Below are 21,522 nucleotides of genomic sequence, written 5' to 3' on the forward strand. Positions count from 1 at the left end.
ACTCCCTAGGACCTTACCATTAAGTGTATAAGTCCTGCTAAGATTTGCTTTCCCAAAAATGCAGCACCTCGCATTTATCTGAATTAAACCCCATCTGCCACTTTTGAGCCCATTGGTCCAGATCCTGCTGTAATCTGAGGTAACCTTCTTCACTATCCACTACACCTCCAAGTTTGGTGTCATCTGCAAACTTACTAACTGTACCTCTTATGCTCGCATCCAAATCATTTACGTAAATGACAAAAAGTAGAGGGCCCAGCACCAATCCTTGTGGCACTCCACTGGTCACTGACCTCCAGTCTGAAAAACAACCCTCCACCACCACCCTCTATCTTCTACCTTTGAGCCAGTTCTGTATCAAATGGCTAGTTCTCCCTGTATTCCATGAGATCTAACCTTGCTAATCAGTCTCCCATGGGGAACATTGTCGAACGCCTTACTGACGTCCATATAGATCACGTCTACTGCTCTGCCCTCATCAATCTTCTTTGTTACTTCTTCAAAAAAAAACTCAATCAAGTTTGGGAGACATGATTTCCTACACTCAAAGCCACGTTTAGTATCCCTAATCAGTCCTTGCCTTTCCAAATACATGTACATCCTGTCCCTCAGGATTCTCTCCAACAACTTGCTCACCACCAAGGTCAAGATCCCTGGTCTATAGTTCTCTGGCTTGTCCTTACCGCCCTTCTTAAACAATGGCATCACGTTAGCCAACCTCCAGTCTTCCTGCACCTCACCTGTGACTATCGATGAGATAAATATCTCAGCAAAAGGCCCAGCAATCAATTCTCTAGCTTCCCACAGAGTTCTAGGGTACACCTGATCAGGTCCCGGGGATTTATTCACCTTTACCCGTTTCAAGACATCCAGCACTTCCTCCTCTGTAATATGGACATTTTGCAAGATCCGTTTCCCTACAGTCTATATCTTCCATATTATTTTCCACAGTAAATACTGATGCAAAATACTCATTTAATATCTCCCCCATTTTCTGCCGATTCACACAAAGGCCGCCTTGCTGATCTTTGAAGGGCCCTATTCTCACAATGTGGAAAATTACCAGGTAAATCCACTAAAGGCAAAACAAAATACATTTACCACCAGGTAAGTATTGGACCAATTACCACCCCATCAGTCTACTCTCAATCACGTGATGGAAGGTGTCATCAACAGTGCTATCAAAGAGCACTTGCTCAGCAGCAGTAATGCCTCATCTGGGTTTTGCCAAGGCCACTCAGCTCCTGGCCTCATTACAGCTTTGGCTCAAACACAGACAAAACAACTGAATTCCAGAAGTGAAGTGAGATTGATAGCCCTTGACATCAAGGCCACATTCCACTGAAAGTGGCATCAATAAGCCCAGCAAAACAGCAATCAATGGAAAGCAGGGAGCAAACTCTCCATTGGTTAGAGTCATACCTAACACATAGGAAAAAAATTATGGTTTTTGGAGGTCAGTCATCTCAGCTCCATAACAACTCTGCAGAGTTCCTCAGGATAGTGTATAGGTCCAATCATCTTCAGCTGCTTCAATGACCTTCCTTCCATCATAAGGTTTCAAGTGGGGATGTGCACTGATGACTAAACAATGTTCAGCCCCATTTGCGACTCCTCAAATACTGAAGAAGTCTATGTTCAAACACAACAAAGATCTGAACAATATCCAGCCTTGGGCTGACAAGTAGCCACACAAATGCCAGGCAATGACCATCTCCAATAAAAGGTGAATCTAACCACCAGCCCTTCTCATTCAGATGTTGTTAACATCAGCAAATCCGCACTATCCTCCTCCTTGGGGTTACCATTGGCCAGAAACTGAACTGGACTCAACACAAACAGTGGCAATGAGAGCAGGTCAGATGCTAGGAATACTGTGGCAAGCAATTCACCTCCTAACTCCCCAAAGCCTACCTACCATTGACAAGGCACAAGTCAGGAATGTGATGAAATACTTCCCATTTGCCTGGACGTGTGCAGTTTGACACCATCCAGGAGTAAACAGCCCACTTTGATTAGCGTTACATACATAAGCATTCACTCCCTCCATCACCACCACTCAGTATTAGCAGTGGGTTCTATTCACAAGGTGTATTGAAGAAATTCACCAAAGATCCTTAGACAGCACCTTCCAAACCCACACCCCCTTTGATCTAGAAGGACAAGAACAGCAGGTACATGGGGACACCACCTGCAGCTTCCCCTCCAAACCATTCACCATCTTGACTTGGAGACATATTTCCATTCATTCACTGCTGCTCGGTCAAAATTCAGAAATTCCCTCCCTAAGAGCATTGTGGGTGTACCTACAACACAAGGAGACAGCTCTTTCAGCTTCTACAAAACATGCATAATATTGGAATTAAATTTTTGTGTCACAGGTAAAACAGACATCTTTTTTATAAAATTAAGGGAAACTGCCAAAATGGAGTCTTTAAGTGTGAATCACAAGTTTGGCCTAATGGGGAAAACAAATACAGTGTTGGTCTTTACTTCAAAGGCATTGTAGTATTAAAAGTAGGAAGATTTTGCTAAGACTATACCGTCCAAAGATGTGCAGGTTAAGACAGATCATTACTGAAATACTGTGAACCATTTTGGGTCACTTATCTAAGGAAAGATATATTGGCATTAGAGGCAGTCTCGAGAAAGTTCACCAAGCTGATAGCAGGTACAAAGGGATCCCGATGAAGGGCTATTGCACATTGATTTTCCTGGAACTCGGATGCTGCCTGACCTGCCGTACTTTTCCAGGACCACACTTTCAACTCTAATCTCCAGCTTCTGCAGTACCCACTTTCACCTTTATGAGGAATGGTCAAGCAGGCTGGCCCTGTATTTATTGGAATTTAAGGATGAGAGGTGACCTCATTGAAACATGGAAGATTCTTAGGGGTCTTGACACATTGGATGTGGAAGATGAATATCAAACTTCAGGGCATAATCTCAGAATAAGAGATTGTATATTTAAGACAGATGAGAAGAGAAATTTCTTCTGATAAAGGTTCAGAATTTGTGGAATAATTTATTACAGAGGACTGTCAAGTGTGAGACGTTATGAATATTCAAGACTTTAATCAGTAAGGGACTCAAGGGTTATGTGGGAAAAGGTCAGAAAATGATGTTGAGGATGATCAGATCAGCTGCGATCTTACTGACTGACAGAACAGACATGACAGACTGGATGGTCTACTTCTGCTCCTACATCATTTGGTCTTATGGTTTTTGGTGATTGGCAACCCAATTAGAGCACGTTAAAAAGTTGGGAATTAGATTAGATTAGATTAGATTCCATACAGTGTGGAAACAGGCCCTTCGGCCCAAAAAGTCCAAACTGATCCTCCGAAGAATAACCCACCCAGACCCATTTCCCTCTGACTAATGCACCTAACATTATGGGCAATTTAGCATGGCCAAATCTACCTAACCTGCACATCTTTGGACTGTGGGAGGAAACCGGAGCACCCAGAGGAAACCCATGCAGACACGGGAAGAATGTGCAAACTCCGCACAAATAGTTGCCTGAAGCTGGAATTGAACCTGGGTCCCTGGCGCTGAGGCTGCAGTGCTAACCACGGAGCCACCGTGCCACCCCAAAAACAGAACTCACATCTTGACTCCTCAAAACTTGCTCATCGCTCAAGACACAAAGTTAAGATTGGGAATGAAATATTCACCATTTGCCTGGATGAACACAGCTCCAAGATACAAAAAACTTGATATCACCCAGGTTAAAAGCAGCCTGCATAATTAGTGTCCCATCCATCAACACATAGCAACAGCCACATCCATGACTTGCAGTGCAACACCAATAAAGGTTTCTTTGATAGCAACTATTAATCCAGTGACCTCTTACCTAAAAGGAGGTGGTCAGTGGATATGTGGAAGTAACACATCAACTGCAAGTTCCTCTGAAAGCTACTCACTATTCTGACTTGGTAATAGACATCCTTCACTGTTACAGGGTCAAATTCTTGGAACTTCCTCCCAGCACTCTTGGTGTCTCTACACAAGCTGGACTGCAGCAGCTGAAGAAGTAGCTCACCAGCAACTTCTTGAGGGCAATTAAGGAAGACAATAATTGCATTTGAAGCACACATCCGATGACCAGCTTTCAAGAATGAGTTAAAAAGAAGTCAGGGGCATCACAATTCAAAGAATAACGTGTTCCCCAAAAAGTCTATAGATCAATTATCTGATTGCACTGTGTGGAACAAACTGGATGTGGAATGCAAACTAAATTTTAGAAATTACTTTCTTGTAAATCACCTTGGATATCTTAACTAAAAGGTGCTATTCAAATGCTCAACATTTAAGAAAAATGATTAAGATATAATATAAATTCATCGTTCTCTTTCAAATAAGATGCATAAAGTTCAGAGCTTGGCTGCACAGGTAAACAGGCTTTTTTTTTGAGAGTACAATATTAACTATCAATTTAATAATCAACCTTGGTATGCAGATTTTGACGTCAAAACAATAATGGTTGATTTTAATATGATCAAAAATATCTTTAATAACTTGTAATACTCTTTCAGTTTCCATAATAGCAAGAACTTTCAAAAGCTGATTGGGGGAAGATGTTTGCAGGTAAAGGCACAGCTCAAAAATGGAAAGCCTTCAGAAATGAGAGAACGAGAGTCCAGAGAAAGTATATTCCTGTTAGGATGAAAGGCTGGAAGGTTTAGGGAATGCTGGATGACTAAAGAAATTGAGGGTTTGGTTAAGAAAAAGGAAGCATATGTCTGGTATAGACAGGATAGCTTGAGTGAATCCTTAGAAGAGTATAAAGGCAGAAGGAGTTTACTTAAGAGGGAAATCAGGAGGGCAAAAAGGGGACATGAGATAGCTTTGGCAAATCGGGTTAAGGAGAACCCAAAGGGTTTTTACAAATACATTAAAGACAAAAGCTAACTAGGGAAAGAATAGGACCCCTCAAACATCAGAAAGACAGCCTTTGTGTGAAGCCACATGAGATTTGGGAGATACTAAACAAGTATTTTGCATCAGTGTTTACTGTGGAGAAGGACATGGAAGATATTTGCATATTGCATGCAATTCTGGTCTCCTTCCTATCGGAAGGAAGTTGTGAAACTTGAAAGGGTTCAGAAAAGATTTACAAGGATGTCGCGAGGGTTGGAGGATTTGAGCTATAGGGAGAGGTTGAATAGGCTGTGGCTGTTTTCCCTGGAGCATCAGAGGCTGAGGGGTGACGTTACAGAGGTTTATAAAATCAGGAGGAGTGTTAATAGGATAAACAAACAAAGTCTTTTCCCTGGGATGGGGGAGTCCAGAACTATAGAGTATAGTTTTAGGGTGAGAGGGTAAAGAAAGATATAAATGAGACCTAAGGGACAACTTTGTCCACACAGAGGGAGTTACATGCATAGAATGAGCTGCCAGAGGAAGTGGTGGAGGCTGGTACAATTGCAACATTCAAAAGGCATCTGGTATAGGAATAGGAAGGGTTTGGAGAGATATGGGTCAGATGCTGGCAAGTGGGACTAGATTAGGTTGGGGTATCTGGTCCGCATGGACGTGTTGGACTGAAGGGTCTGGTTCCGTGCTGTACTTCTCTATGACTCGAACAGCAGTTCACAGTTGAAGTCTTCAGTCCTTTTTCCAAACATCGGCAACTTCGGACTAAATTTCCCGTTGTGAACTTAAATATTGTCTTAGGTATTTTCTTGAGTGTAGTCTTATTGGTTACTCCATTAGCAAGCCAAACACCTTACTTTTACAGACTGCCTGGTATTTATTTATACAATGGTGTTACACAAGAATACAATAACTGTACTCATTTTGATCAGTACATCCTTTACATGTACAGCTCTCCAATTTCATTGCAGACTGATAAAGTAACTAAGGCAAGGCCAACACAAAACAGGCTTTGTTTTTCTTTGCACTGTCATACAATTCAATTAGAGTTTATATTTGCATAATATCTATACTCCCCTATGTTGGGTCACCTTGCTCAATATAAAGTAACTTTAAAATGTTCTCCCACATTCTAGTCATATGCATCTGGTTAAAACCTGTCTAACAATGGCTGCTTAAAGCTGGTCTGTAGATGTTTATTTCCCTATTTTTAGGCTCAGTGTTCATAGCCACAGGGGAAGGTTTAATGTTAAAACAAATCAGTCAAGCACCTGCAACCAGGAACATTCAAAACAGTGCATGCGAGATATATCAATTACACAAATTTTTATTGGTGTCAGTCGTTGTAAAAACAATTTAAATTTCCCAGATCATTAGTATCTGAAACCATATGACACCTCAGTGCTTTCTGAACAAAACACTTCTGCACAAATTTTAATTTAATAAGCACAGTAAATAATATTAAACACTTTCCAAAAATAGCTTATGCTCAAAACATCAACTCTCCTGCTCCTCGGATGCTGCCTGAATGGCTGTGCTTTCCCAGCACCACACTTTTCGGCTGACCTCCAGCATTAGCAGTCCTCACTTTCCCAAAGTGGCCAACATTCTACAGCACAATGATTGCCTTTATATCAATGTTATAAAGTATTCATTGCAGAAAACACTAAGGCACTTAATTTTTTGTTTTACCCAAAATGGTCAACTTATTAAACCACAATGGATGGGCATGAAAAAAAACTTTCCCCATTGTTTCTTCTGTAGCTCTAACATTCCTTTTAAGATTTGGACTAGTCATGCACATTCATGGTACATACTTTACTCTAAGTTTCTCACAAATTTTGCAGCAGGAAGCTCAACAGGTGCAGGACCAACCACTCTTTGCATATTTATATTAAACTAAATCAAAGATATAGAATGAGACTGACACCCCCATACGAGGAATCAAACAGCTTTATAATCATAACAGATGTTAATTCTAGCTTTAACTCTAGCTTTAAAAGAATCAAGGAAAGGAGAAAGAAAAGCTTGAATTCAGCTCATGTACTGACAGAATTCTAACTGTGTGCGCTTGTGCACTACATCTTTCACTGATTTGATCACTATGATAAATCAAACCAACATTTCTGCAATAGCTCAGTAGCATCCATAGACCTGAAATGCAAACCCCAAAAACTTATTTCAGATTTATTTGGATGTATCAATATTAAAAAGTTCATTTACAAAAGCTCTGCAAATAATGCCTTCTACAAGCACGTTATTATCTGTGATATCTCACTGCATCCATGAAAAATCATACCACTTGGATAGATTCAGTTCACTTATTCCTCACCAAACATTACAGGTATTACTCCCCAGTCAAGATGAAATTGTTTCAAAGTTAACTTAAGCATCACATTTATTTCCAGTAGATTCAAAACAAAAATGAACTACTTTGTTGCAAAGGAAAATTAAAAACACTGCTAAAGCCAAATGCATTCACTTAAAATTATTTTGACATTTTAATACTTCTTCCAATTTTTAAAGTTGATATAATGCACCATTAATGGTGACACTTGGATTATATTTTTTCAAGAAGCCTGGACAGAAGCTGAATTTAAAACAAAACCACTTTCCACCTTTTCATCAGAAGCTGATTGATAAATATTAATTGTTCTGATTATTTTCATTTAAAAAAGTTACACCAGTAATACCAATTCAACAGAAAAATAGATATTTTCCAAATTCATAACTTGCAGCATGGATCAGATTGCAATCCAAACCTCTTGCTACCACTTTTATGTATAAAATTAGCAGACTTACCTATTACTTGCAGAAGCTCAGTGTTGCTGATCTGTGAATCACTAATACTGAAAGTCTCTAGTTGTTTCACATCTCCCAAAAGAAATCCTTCCTACAGTAGAGAACTCAGTTAAATTAGAGCAATGAAAACAAAATGCAACTTTCATAAACTACAGAAATAAAGAAAGTAAATAAAAAAGTACTTTCAAGTAACAACCGTGCACTTTACTGATCCAAAACTCTCCAGTAGATTAACATGAGAATAAAATGACTGTATTGACAGGCCTGTGAAAATATTGCTAGCTCAATTGTTTGATCAAGATAATTTCTAACAACTAGGTAAGTATAATTCACTTCTGATCAGTTTAATACTAGATTTGATCATTAGAAACACTCGAGACTCAAATATCTTTCTGGCTGATAAAGAGATTCTACACCAACAATTTAAACTTCAAAAAAGTGAAGTTCTGACGAAATCTGAACTCTGTTCCTCTCTTCACACATGCTGCTAGACTTGCTGAGTATTTCCAATAACTTCCGTTCTGAATCAAGAAAACAGGGTCCGATTAAAACAAACTCTCAGCAAAGGCATTTTAAAGTTCTACAAAGGTAAACCTCGTCGAAGCGCATTTATCACCCATAAAACTTTACATCTATTTACCACTTTCGCTGAAGAAAACCTTTGGAGAAATACATTTTAACGGAAAAGAAGAACCCAGCAGAAATCAGAAACACAGCGAACCGAATGAAGAGGATTGCATATGCGTCAAGGCTGCAAAGAGGCGAGTCCTGGAACAGACTCTGCCCAGAAACCCCCAGCTGCCAAATGCACCGTTTAGTCACCGGTTTCCGCCACAGCGTTTGGGATGTGCGGGGGGTAGGACAGCTACCGCCAGCCGTCCCAACCCGGGTCTATTACAATCCCCAGGCTCAGATTCTGCGGGCTCAAGGATCATTTTCTTAAACAAACCCCGATCCCTCCTGCGAGGAAAGGCCGGGGTCTGGAGCGACAAGAGACACGAACTCGGCCTTTCTCTTCAGCAGCCCGAAAACACCCGCTCCCCAACGAGCTACAGGTACCCGAGCGCTCAGCCGTGCTCCTGGGAAAGCGGGGAACCAGCGACAGCGCTGTTACCTACATGGTCCGAGGGGCTGTTGGCGTGATGGTAAACTAAAGAACTGAAAGTATAGCCCGAGACGGAGGCGGCCATCTTTTTTACAACCTTCCCACCCACACCCCACCGCGGCGCGGGCACTTCCGGTCCACGCACTGTCCCCTAAAGGTGGACAGCTTCCGCCCCGCAGTTTCTTCACTTCCGCCCCGTTGTCTCATTGCTGTGTATAAATCCAGGGCGTGGCTCTCACTTGAAGCGGTGCCCTTTGAACCACACTTCCCAAAACCAAATAAATTATCAGTGACACCTAACCACGAGGTTTCTAAATTTATGATCTGATTATAAATCTCTCGACCATTCCCAGAATTTGCAGTTTCCATTCCTGCTAAGCCAAAGATGCATGTCCCAGATTGGGACCAGAAGTGCGTATCTCACAATTAGACAAGATGACAATATAATTTTGAATTTGATTAACACATTATGTTTTATAGACTATTTAGTTAATCTGTCCACAATATGTTTGTAGTCCAATACTTTCCCTCTTTAGCACTTTTTGGGAATTTTAGATGGTAATATGACTTTTAGAAGGTTGAGATTCAAACTTGCAAGTCCTGGAGTATATTTTGCTTATCTTGTGGAACTCCAATATGTAAATAAAGTAATTAGAAGATGTTGGTACTTTGATGTTGCAAATGTATGTACATATACTGACAATGTCAGGCACATAGTCGCAGTACTGTTGCTGGGTTAGTAATCCAGAGACCTGATCCAGAAATGTGTTCAAATGGGACTATGGTAGCCTGAGAATTCAAAGTCAATTAACTAATATATCTCGACCATGAAACCATCTATTGTCTTTATAAAATGTATCTAGTTCACTAAGGAAATCTCTCATTCTAACGTGAATATGATGCCAAACCCACAATGCATCTGCCCTTTGCTGTGATCTAATAGGCAACAGTGATAAAACTGGCTCACAACCAGCTTCTCAAGTGTGTGTCAAGATGGGCAAGCTGGCTGAAATGCCAGTCATGTGTCGAGAATGAATTATGTTAAGGAAATGAGGCGGAATGTGAGACCATCTCCGCTGAAGAACAGGATTTATTTCAGGAAATAGAATTCCCACCATCTTCTCCAACAAGCATCTTTGACCGTGCAGAATTAAAGTGGTAAGGTGCTTCCTTCCTTCAAGTTTACAGTAATATAAAATTTAATCCGCAGAATAGATGTTGCATTACTTTTAATTGTTGGCATTGTTCGATCAGCCGGTCATTTTGTTGGTTCTGTGCTTGATTAATGGTCGAAATCCAAATTTCTGACATTTCATAGGAGAAAGGAGGCGGCGAAGGCGTTAAGTGTTGCCAGTCATAAATATGGCGTCCACCGCGTAAGTCACAGGCAGTGCTTCATGCAGGCACTTCTTTGATGAGCTGGACTTCCTGGGTCAGTAGTGATGGAAGATGCTGGGAATCCACATGGCCGCGAGGATGCACCTTCTCAGAGTCAGTTCTCGTCTAATGATAAGTTCCAGCCTTCTAAACTGGGAACTAAAGAATAGTATGTGATAAATTGTTACTTGCTCTATATTGTTTGCATTTCAATTGCGTGCCCTGCGATATACAACTGCTCCAGTGAATGGAAAGTGACTAGAGTTAGCGCGGTACTTGCCGAAATTTCATGAAACGTATTCACTAAATGTTTCCTTGATTGCCCATGTCATGGAAACTTACAGTGAAGATTGATCCAAGTGGCTCCAATCCTATCTTTCGCAGCAATGACCCGCCTTTTGAAAACCAGGACCCAGCCGCTGTATGGGAGCAATCTTCCAACAAGCTAAAACTGAGACAAGTCACTTAATTGGCAATCACCCAGTTACTGTATTAGGACAAAACGTAGAGAACCGCAGGCCGCTCGACATTAAAATGCACCCTATTCATATCTGGTTGCAGATGAGTAACGGTTCCCAAGAAGGGTAAAGCAACAGCCTCACATTAATTGTACTCATTCCAGTTTCCATGGTCACCATTCCATTGGCAGGATAAACCAGATGGGAACACTGATTATGTTATTAAATCCAACTAATTCGCCATCCCATTACATCTTACAGCTGCCGGTCAACAACAGCCTGCATTTATATAGCACCTTTAACCCTTTAGAAGATCAATTTTAAAACGAACTATGACATCAAGCTGCATTTGGAGATTTTTGGTAGGTTTTAAGGTAAACGTGAAAGGATGTTTTTTTAAAAAATGATGAAAGTAAGGTGGACAGAGGTTAATTATTGCAGACTTCAGGCCTAGACAACTGAAAGCATAGACAACAAAACCTCCACTAAAATTTAGAATGTTCAAGATGCCAGGATTAGAGGAATGCTAATATCTCCAGGGATTGGGGGACTGGAAATACAGAAATAGGGAGAGGGTGAGGCTATGGAAGGATTTGAAAACAATGATGAGACATTTAAAATTGGTATTTTTTTATTGATTGAGAGCTAATTTCAGTCAGTGAGCATGGGATGGTTGAGAAACAGAATTTGTTGCAAGTTAACACATGGGCAGCAGAGTTTTGGATGACATCAAATTTACTTCGGATAGAATGTTGAGGCCATGTGTTGTATTGTTGAGCCTAATGCTCTGGAATTAGTTGCTTTCTTAGAGGTAACAAAGGGGACATTCAAGTTGGCAGAGTCAACTTTCAAAGAGTTAGGTGGAGCATGGATCAGTGCTAGGCTTTAGTAATTTACAGTAATGTCTCATAAAAATGCCAAGAGTATCTGAGTTTCCTTATGTAAACTAGGATAGGAAGTTAGCTGTAAGGAGGACATGGGTTTCAAAGGGATGTTAGCAGATTACGCAAGTGGGCAAGAGAGTGGCAGATAGTGGATAATCTCATATTTTCCCATATTATAATCTATGGTAGATAGAATGTAAAATCAGAATGTTATTTAAACATAAGAAATTTTTAAACATTCACCCAATCTGTGTCTTCATTCAATTTTAAGAAAATGTTGTGTAGGTGATATATCTCAGCGTCCTTTGATGTCCCCAGCATCACGGGGGGCCATTTTGTTCACTTCATATGGAATCAAGCAAAGCTTAAGGACCCTGACAATATTCTAACAGTAGAACTGAAAGGTTTTGAAAAAGGATCATATTGGAATTGAAATGTTAACTCTGTTTCTTTCTGTCCGCAGATGTTGCCAGACCTGCTGAGTTTCTCCAGCTCATGCCGTTTTTAATTCAGATCTCCGTCGTCTACAGTACTTTATTTTTAATAAAATTTTAGGCTTCTGCTCTGGAACTAGTTGTGCTCTTAGCCAAATGTTTTTTGTACATCCACAACACTAGCATCTATCTAGTAATGTAGAAAGTTACTGAATTATGCTTTGCCTACAAAAAGGACATTTCCAATCCAGACAATTACAGCCACATCAATCTACTCTTGTTGATCAGCAAAATGATGGGAGGTCACATCAACAATGTTAACGCAGCAATAACCAGTTTGGGTGCTGACAGGAATACTTGACTTCAGACCTCATTAAGTCAGATGTCCTGATGGATTTGCAGGCTAGTCTCTGAGCATTAGTCCCAGCCACTGGATTAAGATCTGTTAAGTTATCATTCCCAGTAATTATAAAATCATTTTTGAGTTTGCTGATAGCTACAATTTAAAAATTCAACATACATCCTTGGAGCGCACATTTGTTTTTTTCAAGCTTGACTATTTTAGTGTCTGTACAATGAAATGACATGACTGAGTATCGGCATCATCTTTAATCCAGTGCTCATACATGCTTCTTTTACAACAATGTGGGTAATGGTTTGAAACAGGTTTGAAACCCCATTCTGTTGAACTATAGTTGGTTCTTTTGAGAAAAAAAATCATTCTAACACTTCATTTTTAAACAGGTGAACTTGTGTTAAGTTGTGTGTTTTATTTTGCTCTTCTGCCTTACACTAATCCTTTGTAGCGATGATTTAGTTTTATATATCTGAGTCTTTTCTTTCTTTATCTTCTTATAGTTGGGATCATGCTTATGAAAGGGAGCTGCAGTCCTTTTATGATTCTGGTGATGTTGGTGAAATTTGGTAAGCTCCAAAAGTGAAAGAATATGAACCCTTGGATAAGAATTAGTGAGGGTACCTTCTTATATCTCTTTCCCCTCAGCTACTCCTCTCTTGGATTTTTATTTAAGAGAACAATTGTATTTGAAACAGTTTTTAAAAAGAGTATCCGTATAGTGTGATGTTTTTTAGTGCACAACTGTTGGGTTCATTGTGGGGACAAGTGGAATTTATTTGATTTTGCATCAAGCCCATGCTTGATGAACTAATGGGTCATGTGCTATCTGTTTTTTTTGGTGTGGCCACTTTCATGTTCCAGCAACTGTCTTCTTGATGTAGGCTCAAGGTGACTGCTGCCTGCCTTTGCCAATGGCTCCAGGTAAGCAGCTCCCACCACCTTGAGGGACTCGGCATCTTTAATTGTACATCAATTTATGGTGTATAAATCCAGTTTTTGAAATTAAAGATCATGTTGAGAGCACGACATTGTTGTGACTCAGGTTTGGGACCTGAAATTCATCATGGTGTTGGGTTTCTGACCCGACTGTTTATTTGGCCCCCCAAAGTGTTTTTGTGATGATCAGAGTTTACTGGGTTGTGACTACCTTCACTATGGAATTATCATTGCCGTTCATTCTCCGAAGCTCATAAATCAATGAGCACTCCAGGCAAATATTCAGAGAGCTGTTTGTGTCTTTGCACGGAAGATTTATGAATACATTTTCAAGAACACTGTTCATTCATGTTATAATTTAGTGCCTTTTAACTTCAAATATACATATTGTGGGGAAATAAACCTACAAAGCCTGTGAACTGTAAATGCAGTTTAATAAAGTTAGTATTTTACATTGTCCACGAACATCATGTAGGTCTTGCAGATATATAATTTTCTGATTTTATTTTCTTGGCTTTTGTTTTATTAACAAAATAGACCAATCTATAATAGTAAATAATGATTGGTTAACAGTCACAAAATCTGTTGTCCTCTAGGTTTGGTGAAGAAAGCATGGATCGTATTATAACATGGTTGGAATTGCAAAACATTCCCAAAGATGCTGCCCTGCTGGATATTGGGACGGGAAATGGGTATTTTTTGATTGAACTTGTAAGTGTGTTTTCTGATTTTCAAAATACATGACTGAAATCTGAGTCAACATAAAGTAACTAAGCTCTGCCCCCCCCCCCCACTCCAGCTACATACCCATTACCTATATCTTTGCTCGAGTCCTATAAATATTATAACCTCACCTTTTTGTAACATTCATCTGTTTCTTCTTCTCTGCTTCAGTCAATCTTCTGTGTCTCTAATTATTATTTGAACTCCTTCCCCAGGATTTCTATTCTGTTAACCTCCTCAACAGCTTCCTTTATGACCAAGGTTTTTATCCTCCTCTACCTCTTCCTCCCATTAACCTCAAATCTAGGCCTGTCTGCTAGTTATCCAGTTCCCTGCAAAGTGCTTTGAGATATTTATGTTTGTAATAAATGCTATAAATATGTAAGTTTTTTTTTAATTCAAATTGCCCAGTGAATACTAATTTCCAACATTTTTAGTTCCTGGCCTGTTGCTTAGCTGTGTTTTGGACTGTCAGATCTAGGACACATTTATCAGTTATATGATGACATGCATGTGAAGGCAGCCAAAAATAGGTCATCTTATATATTAAGTATATTCTGAGCTGATCAATGGTATTCAATTTCTTTATTTCAGGCAAAGTCTGGATTTACTAACCTGACTGGAATTGATAATTCTCCTCCTGCAGTAGAACTTGCAAAAGCTTTTGCTAAAAAGGAAGAGGTGATGACTTTGAAATTACAGGTCAGGATTTTAGCAAACATTTCCTTCTGTTGATTGCCAGTTTTATGGCTATCAAATTTACCTTTCTTCTCCATTGCTTTTTCTAATTATTTAACTTTGCTGGCCCCCACAAGAACTCTATGGCATTCAGAATCATGAAAGTCAGCATACAACTTACCCCATGTTTCTGCTAGCATCAGACTTTGACTGACAGCTGAGAAGGGATGGATATTATCTGTGTTGACTTAACAACTAATTATCCGCTCAGTGAAGAAACATATTGGCCTTTTTTCAGGTGGCTTGAACAAGGCTCGGAATTTGCACTGCTCAAACAACCCTAATAAGAGCCTGCATCTTTCTTCCTCTGGTGATGCATGAATGTGTTGTGTTACAAGGGTACTCCCTTATGAATTTCCGACTTGTCACAAGCCATGAATGGAGGATAACTTCCCTTTGTGAGCTAGCCCTGTCACCTCTCACCTGTTGAAGACAGTGACAGCCAATGACTGGGTTGTGATTCCGATGATGCAGCATCTCACTTGTCAAACTGCTTGTTTATTCTTTGTTGCCAATTGAGTTGTCTGCTGTTTTATTGTAATGCCTTAAACTTTCCGGTTCTTAAACCCCAAAAGATACTTTAAATATAAATTTTTGGGAAATGGTTGCTGCAATTTCTTTTCATGCATTTATTCTTTAAATGCTTTTTCTGCTGATGGTTTCACCACTTCCTTCATTGGTCAAAATGGGAATTATTTATGTGGGGTGATGTTCTCCATATTTGCTAATAATATTGCTGCAGGGTCCAGTGATAGTGGTTATGTTGTCATCCCTGTCTCAGGAATGGTACATTTAATCATGACTTGGTGTTCTCAGAGCTCAAATTAAACTACATGAGAGAACAATTGATGATAAAGGAAATCTGTGTGATATGAAACCGTTATGTAGCCTGAGGCCTTCAAAGTGGAGGTTAAAACGCTACAGTTAGAGATTGATGCCCATTTTATCCTAATCCAAATTTGTTTTTTTTTCTACTGAAAAGGTTAGGAACAACTTGCTTTGAAGTATCACTCCTTCCATGCAAGAAGGCATCTGTGAGAAGGAGAGAAGGGATAAGGTGGAAACACGCAGAGAGGAAGTGAAATGTTAGCATTGTGAAACAAAGGAATGTTTGGAAAGCAGAGAGGGAAGTGGTACAGAAGAGGGTGTGAGGCTTGAGGAGAATTCCAATCTTTGAGATCATGCAAGACCTGAAGCAAAGGGACCTCAGTATGGTAGGGCAGGGCTGGTTGTCTGGGCAACAGAAATAAGAATTTTGAATTCATTGTAATAATGCAATGGAGTTCAGGGGAGATGGGATGATGGGAACATGTGACTTGGAATATATGGGAATTTGGCCTGTACATAAGTTGAAGCTTATGATATGTTAGTGTTAAGATGGAGGATAGTAAAGTCTAGCTTTAAGGTGATGACAACATGGGTGAGAGGTAGAGAATATTACAAACGTGGACTAAATTGAAATGGAAGAAAGCAAAGGGGAGAAAGCTGAATTTGGTATTGAACATGTTATAGGGATGTTGTTGGCAGCTGAGGGGGTGAATTTATTTTCCTTACAAGCAGTTGGAAGACATTTTGGTGCATAAAGTATCACTTGTCTGAGACACAATGTGGTGTTGAGCTTACGAACATCTTCCCTTTGATATGGGCAGTCAATACTGGCCCAGCCTACTTCCCATGAACAAATAAAAGAAAAAGTCACCGGTTTATTGGACGCGGCATGAGGTTGAACTGGTTGTCCTTGTATTACATGTTGGCGCTGACCCATGTTTGAAGAAAATGGCAGCAACGTAGTGAAGAGATGGTTGTGCAAACAATGTGGATCCAGCGTTGTCTTAGCTGACAGGAGAAAGGGGAAGTTCCTCAGACTGGATAGCAGAGGAGATATTGCAGTATGATGAAATAATCATTGATATTAAAGGAAACAGAAGTTGAAGATGAAAGAAAGAGAAAAAGTAGCCACAATCACAAATGCACAAGATAACATTTATGACTCTGGTGTGGTCTCAATACTATGGAAGCTAAGTTAGATTGATTTGAATAAGGACTGGTGACAGAGGTAAGATCCTATTGGTGCAAGATATTCCAGGATTTTTGTGAACAAAGGAAAAAATTTAAGTATTGTTTAAATGATTAAAGGAATTTAGATGTTTTGTTGTTTGCACCTGTGATATGGCAATGCGGAATTAATTGCCATTCCAGTTGCCCAAAAGGCATTTAAAGTCAAGCATATAATGGGTGACCTGGAGTCAGATATAGGTCAAAGAATAGGGTGGAACAGATTGACTAATGCCTTCAGGGAAGGTAATCAGTTGAGTATTTATGACAATCTGGCAAATTTGATAGCAACTTTCCGATGCTAGCCCACAAATTACGAGATTTATAGAATATAATCTGACATGATATGATCTGAAAATTTCTGGATTACAGTTTAGATACCATCACCATTAGGCTATTGATCCCCACAAAATGCGTTTCACAGGCAAAAAAACAGTCGAAACAAGGATATCGGCTCTTGGGTTGAGGTTTGAGTATTCAGAAGCAGGAATGGAAGGGGCTTGAAAGAGCAAGTTGCTGGACTTCATGGATGATTGAGTTGAAGTCAATAGTGAAGCATTGCAAAGAGTAAGCAAAACATATTTGGAGAATAGATGGAGCGAATCAGGAGAGAGCAGGGTGTGGTTTGCAATGTCCAGAGAAGGCATCAGCTTCGATGCAACCAGCCTCAAGTTTGACTTCTGAATACAGTGAGTTCTTCATGTTTTGGCTTGTAATGGTGGCGGAGAGGAATCTGAGAATGTCAGCCATGGGGGAAAGGAATTTGACATTATGCTGTCAAGTGTTTGGAGGGACAGGGAGTTGACTTGTACGTTCCTGCATAGGAGGATTAGCTGGTTAGTTGGAATGAAGAGTTAATGCAATGCAATTAAAATAGATCTTTGGGTGTAATTGGTTCATAAATTAAACAGAGTAATTACACTAAAGTTAATTGCTGGTAACATAACACAAGAAGGAGGAGTATTCTCATGCCAAGTTTATTTTTAATCTTTGCAAGCTCTTTGTCTGTGCAGGAATTCTAAGCATTTTGAAGCATGCTACTACTAAAGCTCTGGCACTAACTAATTGTTTTAAGCGCACAGACACTGATTCTGTATCTGCACGCCTTTGTGATTAAGTACAGTACATAATAGAATAATTTAAGGCACTTAGACATTGGTTATGCATAGTTCAAGTGAATGTAGCAATAATAATTTGTTGCCGGGCGTACATTTTCTACAATCCTTGCTACCAGTAGGCAGTTTTTGCAATGAAATTACACTCTTTAATGATTATAATAAACTGTTCTGCTTTTAAGAGGGTTACGTGCCAAATATTTATCAGAGCCAGTTTTATTGGTCCGTCGAGCACAAATATTTTACCATAATGACCAGTCATTTCAGCTGGCCACACAGGTGAATTTATGGGTAATACTAATAGCTACAGTTTATAGCTAAGTAATTTATTCTTAAGTGTTTCTGGAGAAATGTGACTAATACACATGAAAGGGAGAATTCCATCGATTACCTCCCAACACCCACCACTCCCTTGAGTTGGTGCCAAAAGACTGGAGCAGTTGGAACTTATGAGATTCTATTCTCAACATGACCTTCCTTTTGTTTTTAGGTGGCAGACATTTTGCACCCATTTCCTAATCTTTCTCAGTATGAAATTTGCATCGACAAAGGCACTTTTGATGCCATCAGCCTCAGCCCTGACCACCCAGCTGAAAAACTGAGTTTATATCGGCAAGCCTTGCATAGTGTCCTGAAGGATGGAGGCCTTTTCCTCATAACAAGCTGTAACTGGACCAAAGAGGAACTCCTCAGCCATTTCAATAAAGGTACAATATTTTTATCATTATTTCACTGGTATTTTGAATTTCCAACTTTGTTATATTTAAGTCTAAGGCTGGTATTCGTTAACTAAGGAGCAATAGCTTTAAAATCATAATTTATCGTTGTGGCATTTTTTATTTCATGCAGTGTACTGTTTCTGTGAAGTTTGTGAAACTGATTATGAATGAGATACTCTTGTTTGAAAGAACAGTACTTGATATAGACTGTGGAAGAAAGTGGGTAAATGCCAGGCACTAAGACATCTTTGATTTACATCTGTCCTTTTATCTTTCTGTCACCTAATTTGGTTCCTTCTCAGTGCCACAGACCATTCCCTCCTAGCTATACCCTTTCAGGAGTCTGTCTTTGCCGTGTCTCAGGTGATCACCGTCTGCGATCAAAGGGCAAGAAAGAACCTTATGTGCTTCTCTTTGATTTCTTCAGCGTATTCAATACGTTTATCCCCCTCAGCACTCGTGCTGTGAGGTAGAAATATTGCAAGATGATCCCTCAGCACATCTGCTACATCAAATTAAAAGAACATATGACTTCTTGCAGACCCTCGTATAATAACACATTAACAACGGAGAATGCCATTAACTTGTATAAGGCTTAGGCAATTCTTGACCTCCACTCTTACATTTAACATCCTCTTTAATGGATTTAATTGGCCAAGTATTTGAGAAGTATGCTTTAAAGTGTCAAATTAACTTTTGACTGGGAAATTCAATAGCCATGAAAAATTAAACATATTTGTTTTATTCCAGGATTTGAGATGCTGCAGGAACTACCAACACCCAAATTCCAATTTGGAGGCAAGACTGGAAATAGTGTAACAGCACTGGTTTTCAAACGGAAATGATGTCAGGATAACTGCAGAACATAAGACTCTGAGTGGTCAGCTCCAAACTACTGCTCTTCTCAGACCAGAATCACTTAAACAAGTTATAGTGCTCCCATGAGATGAGCATTCCTGTTATTTATGTGTTTAATTTCACGATTTTGCCATTTCATAGGCACTTCATTGTGAAAAAGAATAATTTTCAGTCTGAACTCAATCACTCAACAAAGCCTGAAGTGATAACTAAAAGATTTGTGCAAAGGTAGTCTGAATGGACGTATAACTTTTCAAATGAAGATTATTATTCCTCTCCTTTGCCCCATTACAAACAGCACACTGCATTCACAAAGTGCACCAGTGGCCTCTAGTGGCAGCAGACTGGGGGTACATGAATCTGCACTGTCACATTCATGCTGGCGTACTGAGCAGCAGAAGTAGGACATTCAGCTACCAAGTCTGCTCATACTTGGGAAAATCTTTGGTGCCAAATCAACAAATTGCAGTTCAGTCACTTATTCCAAAAGTGCTCTGAATTCATAATTGCCTTATTTTGTATCACGTTCAGAATCTGTATTAAAAGACATCAGAACTTTTTTTGATGGGTAAAGATAAAATACTGTAGGTGCTCAAAATCTGAAGCAAGCACAGAGAATGTTGGAGAAACTCAGCAGGTCTGGTAGCCTGTATGGAGAGAAAACAGAGCTAGTGTTTCAAGTCCAGTATGACTCTGGACTAATTCTGTTTCTGAGTCAGCAGATGCTGCCAGATCTGCTGAATTTCTGCAGAGTTCTGTTTGTTGTTTGTTTTGGTGCATGTTACATGTAGAATTATTGTGGGTGTTTTCAAATCTTTAAAAAACATTGGCTAAATCTTTAAGTTTGACAGCAAATGTGATGTGTTAATATATTTGGGGTTTGCATATTTAAATGTTGGCATTTACAAGTTAATATACCTTGGTGTGGATGGATTGAGAGTGACAGTCATAAATATGGCAATTTTCTTATCGATAAAGCAATTCTGAAGAAGAATCAAAAGATAACACTGTTCTTCTCTCTCCACAAATGTTGCCAGAAATTGCTGAGTTTCTCCATCATTGTTTGTTTTCATTTTGTTTGGAAAAGCTGACTTAATTTATAATGAACACTTGAGAAGCTGGAGGTTCCTGATAGAAATAGTAATATTTCTGGAATGGAAAGGTGGGAGAAGAAAGTCACAGCTTTGTGTTGATTTTAATATGAAGTACTTGTATAATAAAGTGCAAGTTCTATAGTGTTAAATATATGTCCTGGTATGTTTTCTTTTGTTCCCAAGCATTCCTGATTTTTTTTTTTTTTTCTCCCTCATTTCCTTTTGCCTGTTACCTTCCTGTTACCAGAGGGGCAATCTTTGACTGAGATACAAGTCACAAGTGTTTGTTTTAGCATCAATAGACAATCAACCTTTTCGGTATCTTCCAGTTCTCCACTATTTTCCTGTCTTAAAACCATTCTCTAAAAGGGCATTGGCAATCATAGACCTCCAACGGATGGCTGCATGACGTAGCGGTTTTCCTATGCCATCTCCATTATGACTGATCAGAAAACTTTCACTCTTATCGCCTTCCGTCTGGCATATTGGATGGACTTATAGGCTAATAACCAGCCAGGAAGAGCTTCAAAGCATTGAAAAGACTTGACAAAGCATTGACAAGCTGCCAACAACCGCCCAACTCCCACACAACCCTAAGCCAACAGTCTGCCTGACTCTTAACTCTCTGATGCCAGCCAGCACTCATCTCCTCTTCCCCCTAACCAGCCTGTGGCACAATCATCATTTCCCTTCCCCTCAAGCCAGAGTCTTTCTGCCAGAAGAGCTGCCAGTTGTCCCACAGACTCTCTGTCACAGTTCCAAATCTATGGCTGGGTTAAGTCATTTATATTGTGCTGCCTACTGATTTTTCCCATCGCACACTGCTCCCTACATCACCAATAGCACAGTTGTTACCATAGATTCATCAAAAAGCAAATGAGAACATTCCTGTGAATGGAGGATCAACTTTGTTCACGATCTTCCAGTTACACTCTTGGGGGTGGGACTGTTACAGACCGTGGCCCATAGGTTACCTATTGGAAAGCTT

The 21,522-nt window shown here is 39.7% G+C and overlaps 2 protein-coding genes across 5 annotated transcripts in view; one reads left to right on the plus strand and one right to left on the minus strand.

Annotated features, from left to right (window-relative positions):
- The window catches only part of abraxas2 (abraxas 2, BRISC complex subunit), a 44,459-nt gene extending 35,459 nt beyond the window's left edge, over window positions 1–9,000 (minus strand). The window contains exons 1-2 of the mRNA XM_043712636.1: window positions 8,799–9,000; window positions 7,681–7,771 (exon numbers count right to left, since the gene is read on the minus strand). Of these exons, the coding sequence (XP_043568571.1) occupies window positions 7,681–7,771; window positions 8,799–8,870 (163 nt within the window). The 5' untranslated portion in view covers window positions 8,871–9,000. The remainder of the gene's footprint in view (window positions 1–7,680; window positions 7,772–8,798) is intronic.
- On the plus strand, window positions 8,511–20,683 carry eef1akmt2 (EEF1A lysine methyltransferase 2). 4 transcript variants are annotated; one of them, XM_043712638.1, is made up of 9 exons: window positions 8,511–8,735; window positions 9,729–9,943; window positions 10,104–10,276; window positions 10,507–10,616; window positions 12,795–12,862; window positions 13,829–13,943; window positions 14,550–14,657; window positions 18,354–18,570; window positions 19,333–20,683. In XM_043712638.1, exons 3-9 carry the CDS (start codon window positions 10,228–10,230, stop codon window positions 19,425–19,427), a joined length of 762 nt encoding a protein of 253 aa, XP_043568573.1. In that variant the 5' UTR covers window positions 8,511–8,735; window positions 9,729–9,943; window positions 10,104–10,227; the 3' UTR covers window positions 19,428–20,683. The 4 variants fall into 4 exon arrangements, with proteins under 4 accessions (XP_043568573.1, XP_043568574.1, XP_043568575.1 ...); XM_043712639.1 differs by lacking the exons at window positions 8,511–8,735; window positions 10,507–10,616 and having other exon boundaries at window positions 9,471–9,943; window positions 10,104–10,331; window positions 12,797–12,862; XM_043712640.1 differs by lacking the exons at window positions 8,511–8,735; window positions 10,507–10,616 and having other exon boundaries at window positions 9,471–9,943; window positions 12,797–12,862.
- Window positions 20,684–21,522: the final 839 nt, after the last annotated feature.

The sequence above is a fragment of the Chiloscyllium plagiosum genome, chromosome 22 (genome assembly GCF_004010195.1).
Source record: "Chiloscyllium plagiosum isolate BGI_BamShark_2017 chromosome 22, ASM401019v2, whole genome shotgun sequence".
Classification (NCBI taxonomy): domain Eukaryota; kingdom Metazoa; phylum Chordata; class Chondrichthyes; order Orectolobiformes; family Hemiscylliidae; genus Chiloscyllium; species Chiloscyllium plagiosum.

What these genes read in the sequence shown, in the direction of transcription:
- eef1akmt2 (XM_043712637.1), top strand. Translation starts at nt 10,250, where the DNA reads ATGGCCGCGAGGATGCACCTTCTCAGAGTCAGTTCTCGTCTAATGATA. An exon ending in CTTCCAACAAGCTAAAACTG is followed by an intron (nt 10,617 to 12,794) that starts AGACAAGTCACT and finishes TTATCTTCTTAT; the next exon opens with AGTTGGGATCATGCTTATGA. An exon ending in CCTCAGCCATTTCAATAAAG is followed by an intron (nt 18,571 to 19,332) that starts GTACAATATTTT and finishes GTTTTATTCCAG; the next exon opens with GATTTGAGATGCTGCAGGAA.